This window comes from Acanthopagrus latus, chromosome 18 (genome assembly GCF_904848185.1).
Source record: "Acanthopagrus latus isolate v.2019 chromosome 18, fAcaLat1.1, whole genome shotgun sequence".
Lineage (NCBI taxonomy): Eukaryota > Metazoa > Chordata > Actinopteri > Spariformes > Sparidae > Acanthopagrus > Acanthopagrus latus.
This window is the reverse complement of record NC_051056.1, coordinates 11,260,278-11,270,752: the sequence shown is the minus strand read 5'-3', so window position 1 is coordinate 11,270,752 and position 10,475 is coordinate 11,260,278. Positions and strand designations below refer to the sequence as shown.

The following is a 10,475-nucleotide window of genomic DNA, read 5'->3' as shown; positions in this document are numbered from 1 at the left end:
CAAGTGTTTCCTTGTTTTATTTTGTGAATTATGGTTATACCGCAAATGGTAGAGACAGAACTGTGTGTATGTTCAGAGGAGGATTTGTTGATAATAAATCTGATTTCACTTATAACATTGTACGAAATAGTTCCGTTGTTGTGTACCATTCTTTGCTTTCAGTCACGTGAACGCATTCTTTCATTTCAAATCATCTGTCATGCATAGACAATACATGGTCATCTTTATAACATTTGTGCAGTACTCTCAGTTCTGGGCTCAGCTGCTTGCTTTTACTTTTACATTAACAGCCATTTTCAGTGACATGATAATGGATCCTTTCACAGCCTTTAGTTCAATGTTTCTGCCTGTGTCTGGCACACCCGCTGACATCAGATTTCCCTTTTCTCCACCAAAACAGACAGCTGTGTGTGCAGCCCACTTCCCTTAACAACAGTCATGTCTCTAAAACAGCCATTAGCGTTCACAAATCCTCTTACAAGCATGTTATTTTAAGCTACTAAAAGCTTTAAAGATTTAACAAAGTGTACTATTTCTTTTAAAACTAAATTAGAAAATGCAACTGGACAGCACAGAAAGCACATTTGTTACCAGGTTCATTAATGCTAAGTGTGTGAGGAGGATTACAAGATGAGATTTTATGTGTTAGTGTGATTTGAAATTAGAACTAAAGCTGTTTCTTATCAAAATAGTTAAGCTAAGTAGCTGTGATATCTGCTCATGTATGATCTAGGAAGGTGGTGTGTGGTGAACGGCATTGGGGTCGTCAGCGGGGTCAATTTTGAAGTCGACGGGCCGCAGCTTCATGACGCTGGTCTTCAGGGAGTACCACCAGCCTCTCCAAGGGTACCAGACTACACCGTCATCTGTAGGCCCACTGTAGTGCCCATTAGGGTAGTACTTGCCATTAAGATGGGCTGAGTGACACCTAAAGAAAGACAGAATGAAGAGGAAAGAATATTTAGTCATTTTATTTGTAACGCATGATTGTGCACGTCTTTGTATCTTCTTGGGGAAAGGGCACATTCTCTATAATGAAAGCCCATACTTGTTGAACCACCAGCCTCCTTTGTCCTCCTGGGCGCAGTTTCCGTCGTAGTTATCGTTGTCCTGGTCGTAGGTGCTAAATTTCATGCCCTGGTGACTGGCCCACCCTGACACACCAACCTGGTAACTTCCAGACAGAGCATCTCCAGCGGTGCCCACATATGATCCAAAGGTCAGTCTGTAGTGATCCTGCAGAGAGAAATACGAAGAGAGTTGGTTAAACTGAATGAGGTTAAAAATGTGAATTAAATCAAATTTTGTGTATGTTGAGAAAATCAACATAATAACTGTACATGACAAATATGATACTTTAATTGACTGGACTGATCAAGAAATAGGGTTTACACTTTTTGGAGGTATTAGATAAAAAAAGAAAAAGGTACAGTATATTGTGTTTTAAATAGTCTACTGATCTTAAGAGATGTTGTAGGGCAGATTTTTATACATTGAATAGAGCCAGGCTAGCTGCTTTCCATCTATTCACAGCTTTTATTCTACGCTAAACTAACCAGGTTGCTAGCTGTAGCTTAATTAATGAAATACATGGAGGTAGGCCAGCACCAATCTTTGCCTCTTATTCTCATCTAATTTGTACATTTTTTGTAATATGAATTGTAATATAAATGTTCTGCATTTTAGGGGTCAGTCAGCATCAACACCTTTTCACTGGCCAATTTGAAGTTCTTGTACTCAGCGTAGCGCTGGTTACCATCAAAGTCTTCCAGGTTAATCCTCAGTGAATAATTCCCTGTAACAGACAAACAATAAAAATCATCATATCCTATCAACAAATAGGAGTGTGTTTTGTTGGAAGAAGTCATAACTCTTCCAGTGGACCCACCATGGGACCTTATTTCAGTTTGTTACAAAACGAATCAAGTGTAAGACTGCGAAAGAGCATAATTAGAAGGAATACACACCCAACAGTCCTGTGGGTGTACACTTAACCAAAATCCATTACCAAAACCTTGCGAAGCCGGTCCTGTGTATTATCTAGCTCACAAAATGGATTAGCATTCCTTTTGCATATCTTCCTCTGTCAAAATGGCCAAATTTGTGGTGATTTTCACCTTTTTCTTACCTTTTCTGTGCCGAGGTGAAGGCCATGTTGGTGCTGATGACTTGTATTGAATGAGATGGTGTAGTACTCAGTCCAGTTTAACACAAAACTAAACGATACTTTTCTATCTTTATGACAAACTGTGTCATTCTTGACAAGCATCTTAAATGTAATTCATGGCACAATCCAGTGGGATCAAAAGCTCTTTTTCCTCTCGTCATTGACTACTGTACACATTTTTTCCGAAGTAAGGTCCCACAGTGCACAGCGACAGGGGCTAGGCTATTTGAAATGGGCAAAAGTGTTAATTCATTCATTTTCAGCTCTTCTCTGTTATTCTCTGTTTTAACTAAAGTGCAAAGATATATTGTAGTAAATAGTCCGGCCTGTCTGATGTTTCTACCTTGCTAGCATTTTTCGATAACAGCAACATCTCAGGCTAACTGCTAGCTTAGCGTGAACTCAAGCTGTCATTTCCTCAAGTCTGTGGCCCAACAGGTAAATTCTCTAAGCGAACTTTAGTGAAAGTGCTGATGTATAAAGTAGACTTAAATTTATATATGAATGGCTAATAAAATTATGGGTTGGAAAACAAACAAAAAAAAACCTAAAACACTTGAGCTGAGGGGAACTCCAGAGTTGGACATCACACACAGTTTTTTGATCCATTAAAAATATATGAATATTGATTAATGCAGTTTTAAATGACAAAATGTAGTGCAATGTTTTTTGACGTGGTATTGACCTTGTGTAGTGATGTAATGCAGGTTGTCATTTCCAAGCCAAAATTCTCCTAATGCTGTATCCGTGTCTCCAAAACCATCCTTATACTCTGCCCACGACCTGATAGATAGATAGATAGATAGATAGATAGATAGATAGATAGATAGATAGATAGATAGATTTTCAGATGATTTCATTATTTTACACTGATAGTTATCACATCACAGACACACCTGTTAAACTTCTCTGCTCCATCGATCCGTCTCTGAATGACAATCCAACCACCTCCATCACTCATGTCACAGTGGACTTTGACTGGAGCAGGACTGCCGTCGGGTTTGATTTGGTAGAAACCGCTGGATTTGGAGCCAGCACTGAAGTGCTGGGAGCAGTCTGACACACACACAAATTCACACCCTGAATTTCTTACATTATCTGGTGCTTGTTTCTCTGATATGAGACTTGCAACAAGTTAACCAATGTTTAGATTTCAAATGTTGCTATGGAGTCCTGAGGCCGTGGCCCTGACCTGTGTACTGGGTGTCCTTGCTCTGGTTGGATACGGCTGTGTCCTTGTTGCCAGGTTGGTTCGGCAGTTGTAATCTGTGTAGGAGGACTTCTTGCCTCTGAAGTTGGCCCTGCAGAAGCAGCTCCTGTTCCCGCAGACGAGCCACCTCCTCACGGCAACTGTCTGACGCCTACACACACATTTGGCTATTTGTGAGGATCCTCACCCACATTCATTCCCTAACTCTGAGTTAAAATATACTTAGATTGAAAGGTATGCATTAAAGAAGGATACTATCTAGTGAAACATCATATCATCCAATCAAATCACTAATATCTGGTCTGTGAAATACTTAACATACACAGGAGAGGTGGATACCTTCACATGTTGAGTACAAGAAATGTAATATTTGTGTCTAAAGCAGCCTGACTTGCTGTTGAATGCCATTAATCAGCAATGGAGTATAAAAACTGATGACACACTATGTCTCATAGATGATTGAATTTCCCCTCATTTTATCAAGGCTAATTCATAACACTGACCTGACCCTAGCAAACCCTCCACTGATTTAACCTCTAGGGATGATATATGTAAATATATACATATTTGTATATATGTGTATGTTTTTACTGCCAACTTTCAGCAAGAATAAAGACAATAGAATATGTTCATTTCCAAAAGTTAAGCTATTTCTGTAAAGTGACAACAACCAGCCAAATCTAATGTGCTGTTCTCAGGTCCAGAAGTAAAAGAACACCATGACAGACTCATAGAAATCACACTTACAGATGTCAGAATGTGGTTAACTGTTAAACCAGGAGGTGACTATTCAAATAGAAACTGAGCTTGGACATTAGAGAGTGAAGCAATACCATTGATCACCTTAACTGGAATTAGTGTTGCATCTTTGAAATTATTATGATACTATACTCATACAATACATTCACACATGTCTTTTGAAATGTACTCAAGTGCTATTTATACCTTCCTAAATTAGTCACCTATGTAAAAGCCTGTTAATGTAGTCTAGACATTTCAAGATAGGAAAAAATACACATTTGCACTAGCACACAAAATGAAGTCATAAGAAAATCTGTGGCTTAGAATTGAAATATTTCTGAATCGAGCGATGAGTACTTACACAAACAGGTTGTGAACAAGCTGTGAGGACCATCAGTCCTATGAGCAGCAGCAGCTGGCCTCCCATCTTCTTCTTCTTGTTTAGAAAGCACAAAACTATGTGATCAGACGTCCAGACAGAGGGACTCTTTTACTTCCCAGAGTTTAGTTGAATCTCGTTTATTTTTGCCGTGAGCGTGTTACATTTTTAAAATGTTCCCCACACCTGGATCCAAAGAAAGCTGCGCCAGAGGAAAAGGAAAAAAAACAGATGAAATACCTGATTCTCTACAGTCATAAAATATACAAAATATGCGGGGAGTGTCAAGAAGCAGATGCACACTCGCCAAAAGTTGCAGCACTTACGGGAAAATCTGTTTTTTCAGTTTTATGTAATTGAACAGAACAAAAAGAAATATGATAGAGGAACTGCATTGTTCCATCAACACAAGGTGATGTGAAAATATTCTAACAATCTTCCTCCAAGCAATTCCACTGATTAGAGGAGACAACCAACAGAGCTTTAACAAGTGCTGCACAACATCCTCAAATCCTCGGTTCTGTCTGTGATCTGCCATCTGTCTTCGCCTCTCCTTTTCCTTGCGTGTCTCTTCTTCTTTGATTTTCCTCTTCTTTAATGGCCACTTATCCAGCTAGTGTCCTCTGTGAGTGTCATTAAAAGACTCGAGTAGTCATCTTGTTGATGAGCAGCATTGTGCCATCTCAAATACATGCTGCCAGCACTGAAGGTCAGCTCTGAACAGCCCCGGAGCAGAGGGAGACATTTTATCTGAAAGGATCACAAAGGAGCAGGTCTGACTCATGTGGCTGTTGGTTATTGTAAATGATTCAAAATGAAGGGGCAATGTTAATTACACCCAAGAAATTAGACAGGCTTTCATTTGCCGAACAGATAGTGAAGCTGCACTCATAACAGCAGGGCAACATTTTGGGAAGCGTCTTCTCTCTCTTGGCTAGAGTGACGTAGATAAGAAGATTGATACCACTCTTATGTTTGTACTGTTATGTAGCTGCAGCAAGCAACTGGTTAGCTCAGCTTAGCATAACAATGAGACTTGAGAGCAAAACTGCTCCTGGTAGACATAATCCTGATATAATTAACATAATTTTCCTGCTGTCACACTGCTGTGCCTATGCTCCGTTTAGGCTTGGGCACAAAAACCACTTGGTTAGGGGTATGAGAGCTCATATTTTGGGTTAGATAATACAGGTTTTGGTCACCACGAACACGGCTGGAGATTTATTTTTCCAGCTTCCTGTCAAGAATATGATATCTAGAAGTGTCACACTTAGCATGTTGAAACACAGACATAGACCTACGATCACAACTGGCAGCCATGTTGCCTGTAACTCTTTCACCATCCACTCCATTCAAATTCGAATGTGTTTTTCGATATTAAATGTCATTTTTTACACTCATAAGCGTGAAAATTACGAGATATATCTAGGTAACTACTAGATAATAAGATAATTACTAGATAACTGTATATCAGAACACTTTGTTTGTGGCGACTGAACCAGCTAAGTGTTTGGACTTAAAGAAAGTTTCAACATATCAAACATAAAATTTCAAACCATGGTTTATAGAGTTGTGCACTGCTAAAATTTGATCTGCCGATTAGGTTGGAACCAGGTTAGCCATTAGCTCATGCTTCCAGTCTTTGTGCTATGCTAAGCTAATCTGGAGCTGGTGTTAGTTTTGTATCGACATGAGAGTCATTAATCTTATGATGTAAAACTTAAATGCAAATACACATAAGTAAGCCTAATGTCTAACTATTCCCTTGACAAATTATGAAAACTATCCTTGGCTTCAATGGTTAATCTGAGTGTGTTGTTTCAATCATGCCAGAATAACATCCAAACCAGGTCCAAATCACAAAGACAAGACTTGGTGCACAGTTAAAGTATACTGAGTATGCGTGGAGGTCACTATCAGATCATGACGATTCATGAAAAAGCACAATTCAATAACATTTATCGTCAAAGTGAAAAAACTAGTTTTATCCAATCAGCTGACACACCTGACATCATGAGACAATGTTGTGTACAATTTAACATTTGATGATCTACTAGAGGACAAGCTGAGGAGTCCACACCCTTTATTCCAACTTCAAATGAAATACTCTGATAAGCAAAGATCAATATATTTAATATTGGTCTGTTAGTGTATACACACTGCAAATAATACATTTGAATAGATACCTGTTTAATTTTAGGCCTATATGAGATACATTTTTTATTTTTAAAAAGTCAAATCTGACAGTTAAGCAAAACCACAATACAGTCAGTGCTCAGACACTGTTGCGTTTACAGTGTATTCAGTCATAAAAACGACTGGCCATGGATGAGATTGCTCGGCATCCTCCTGTGTGTTGGTGTTGCTTTCCTCTCCTGAGGTCGCTGCACTGATCAATGATCCTACACAAACACACACACAATCAGTTTTCATTATCCACAGTTTCGAGGACACACTCAAGGCCACCAATACAAGAGTGGACTTTGTAAAACACGGGTTTAGTCATTGATATTCAAAATCATCTAAACAGGTTGTGGTAATGAAATCAGCACTGTAATAAAATGTCTTTTCAATTGAATGTGCTAATCTGGCGAGGCAACAAGAAAAATGTGTTTAATGGCCTCCAACATAACCTCTACAACTCAAAGGGGTAATAATTATAGGTTTGGGAGATAAGTAACCCAGATAAATAGCTCAACCCAAATTGAATAAATGTTACGAGCCAGAGGTGCTGGATTCTGCAAGTTAATGTACGACCGCTTTATCAGGTATTTCCTGGATTCTGTTTTTTGTGTGTGTGTGTGTGTGTTTGTGTGTGTGTGTGTGTGTGTGTGTGTGTGTGTGTGTGTGTGTGTGTGTGTGTGTGTGTGTGTGTGTGTTTTAATTGGTTAGCACAGTGCCAGGACATTTCTAAAAAATATGGCCATAGGTTATTTATAAAATGAGCTGCCCTTACCATTAATTTCAGTCAGACAAACTGCAATGTATGCTTTTGTACATTGCAACTAGATACAAGCTCATACTTAGTATCTACCCATCATACAAATTCAATTTCATTTCATAGCCCCTGTGATACACCAATACTTTCAAGTGCGTTTTTACACCTACAGAATGATCACATTACCACATCACCAGTCATCATCACCTCCACACTGCCTGCTGGATCTCACCTTCAGGTCTAAGTCAGACTTCCTCTGGCTACCATGAGTGTCTCTCCTCCGTGCTACAGCTCTGTCAGCCTTTCCTGAACATAGAAAAAACAAGAAAAACAAGAAGAGAAGAGAAGAGAAGAGAAGAGAAGAGAAGAGAAGAGAAGAGAAGAGAAGAGAAGAGAAGAATCACTACAGCAGCTCGACCTCCACTTCCTCATGATACTTGATCATCTAAAACATAAAACATTACCTTTGTTACCCACTGATTCTGTGCTCTGTGTGAACTCCGGATCGTCTGGTTGATCCTCATCAGACTTCTTATAGTAATACTGTTGATCAGGGGGTCCAAACCTCTGCAAGCAAACGCACACACACACACACACACACACACACACACACACACACACACACACACACACACACACCATCTGATTTATTGTACTGTAGCTTCACTATTTGTCTTCAGGACCAAGCCACAGCCACCTCTATGTCTTCACAATAACACAAACAAATCCAAACATGCATAACCATTCATACTTTACCTTGTCGGGCCACATGAAGCTTATAAAGAGAATGACCGGAAGTCCAACAGCAAAGACGTAGACACCCCAGAGCCAGGGTCGCTTGACGGTGGCCAATAGGAGGCTCTCTATGATACCAGGCTGGAATACACATATATACACCTGAGCACCTGATGCATACTTGTCAACATACAACAAATGGTATAGCAAGGTGAAAGATCAATCCACAGTGCCTGGATACCCACAAAATGATCACATGAAAGAAGGATCAGAAAAGAAACAACGTAATGGATCAACAAGGGGGAGAAGAGGCATCATTTAGGAGCGAGAGCATAAAAGCTACAGAGAACATGGTGACTTTGATATCAATGTAAATGTAATTTATGTATATGAATTTTATACATCAGAGCACCAGATGGTGTATGAGTATTGCCAGCACATTAAAACTAGAAACAGGTGTTGCTGTGCGGTAAGGATAGTTTTTGACTGTCATGTTTTGAATACCAGACTACAAGCAACATTGTGTAACTCTGTAATAAAGTCAGCGTGCAGAAACAGAAAGTGTGTGTTATTGCATTTTGGTTTATCAGAAATTGTAGAAACCTGATCATTTGATTACGCAGTGATAATGTGGGGAGGTTACTTTTTTTTATTCTTTAAAAAAGTTTTTATCTTAAACTTTGACTTGACTTTGACATGATTAGTACAAATATCACACCTGAGGTAGATCAGGGTTATTACCTTGGTTGTATAAAATAAAACAATTAAAGGATAATTCTACCACTTTTAAACACTAAAACATGTTGAAAAAAAGTAGTATGAAGCCTTTTGTGGCTCCAAAAGCTGCATGTAATCTCATGGGTAAATTGCATTGTGGGTAATAGGCACCAAGTTATTTACTCCTATAACACTGCTGACTCATTATGGACAGTTTGAAAACAAATGACCACAACTGATACATCAGAACCAGAGGTACCACCTTTTTTTCCCAACACATTCTTCTTCCCTTTCAAAGACTTGAGCCTACATTGCCCACAATGCAACTGAGCTGCTGAGTGACATCACTGGAGGCAAATGATCAGATTCCATGCAGCTTCCTCTGAAGCCATGACAAGCTTTCAACTACTTTTCTCACAACTGCAGTAGCATTCCACAAGACCTGTGAACACACTTAAATGTGGAAAATTGGTGGAGTTACCCTTTAATTAATTGAGCCAGAAACACTTTAAAGATCATTTAAAAATAGATTGTAGTACTATTGATTAACAACAGAACCATGGAGCTAACTTTTTTAACTCTCTTTTCATAACAGTGATTAATAGACTTAATTCATTTGAATGAAAAGCAGCTCTTACCTGTGCGGCAGCAGACGCTGGTGTCACATTGGTTACCAGCAGAGTGCACAGCATCACAAAGTCCATCTCCATGTCTGAAACTCACGCCTACATGCACACACATGCACAGGAGAATGTCCACATACACACAGTAACAGTAAATATTCTGCACATTTACATGTGCACACACAATGTGAAACACACTCCATGGTAATCTTTCTTTCTAAGTCTATCATATGAGCACAAAGATCGGAAAGGTTAATGACAAAGAGGGAGAGAAAGGCAGTGATAAACAAAGAGAGAGCAAAACAAACAAAGAGAGAAAGAGACGGGAAGCAGAGAAGGACAAAAAACAAAGAAGATTACAATGAGAGTAAGATGAAGAGCAGCGCAGGTGGAGCCACAGATGACTGAACAGTGTGTTTCTACCTTATTAACAGAGATTTCTCAGTTTCCACACGTTCCTTAAAAGTCACTTCCTGAAATCTTCACGCGCCATAGGAGGTTGGACTTTGGTCCCAAGTCACTTGCTGACATGGTGGTAGAGCATGCAGTGGCCACACAAGAAAGACAATGGTCATTAACACACACACACACACACACACACACACACACACACACACACACTTGGAGGGATCCTGTCATGGATGTGTTTGAAGTGTGTCTTTCATCTTGCTGAAAATAAATGGTCAGTGTGAGAGTAGTATGTAATAGTACTGTAATTACAAAGCAGCTGATACGTAATGGAATAAAGACTTCACAAGGAATTAAAAGCATTTAAAAACAATGTATGTATGAGACAGAAACAGATTCACAGTAACTTAAGAAAAAGAGAAAAGCTAGTCCTCTGACCAACAACGTAACCCAACATATTTTACATTTTGGAATGGATGAGCTGACATTGTAAAAATGTCTCACTATCTTTATCCAGGTAGCTTGAGAGGTCCTCATAGAAAATCAGAGCAGTCCAC

The 10,475-nt window shown here is 39.2% G+C and overlaps 1 protein-coding gene across 3 annotated transcripts; it reads right to left on the bottom strand.

The window, feature by feature from the left end:
• Window position 1: 1 nt before the first annotated feature.
• On the bottom strand, window positions 2-10,475 carry fgl1 (fibrinogen-like 1). 3 transcript variants are annotated; one of them, XM_037077753.1, is made up of 14 exons: window positions 10,423-10,475; window positions 9,934-10,034; window positions 9,526-9,612; window positions 8,192-8,311; window positions 7,900-8,002; window positions 7,668-7,741; window positions 4,824-6,899; window positions 4,480-4,699; window positions 3,360-3,528; window positions 3,064-3,223; window positions 2,853-2,950; window positions 1,707-1,795; window positions 1,049-1,236; window positions 2-928 (listed from the first exon to the last, which is right to left on the bottom strand). In XM_037077753.1, exons 8-14 carry the CDS (start codon window positions 4,543-4,545, stop codon window positions 730-732), a joined length of 969 nt encoding a protein of 322 aa, XP_036933648.1. In that variant the 5' UTR covers window positions 4,546-4,699; window positions 4,824-6,899; window positions 7,668-7,741; window positions 7,900-8,002; window positions 8,192-8,311; window positions 9,526-9,612; window positions 9,934-10,034; window positions 10,423-10,475; the 3' UTR covers window positions 2-729. The 3 variants fall into 3 exon arrangements, with proteins under 3 accessions (XP_036933648.1, XP_036933646.1, XP_036933647.1); XM_037077751.1 differs by lacking the exon at window positions 10,423-10,475 and having other exon boundaries at window positions 9,934-10,135; XM_037077752.1 differs by lacking the exon at window positions 10,423-10,475 and having other exon boundaries at window positions 4,480-6,899; window positions 9,934-10,135.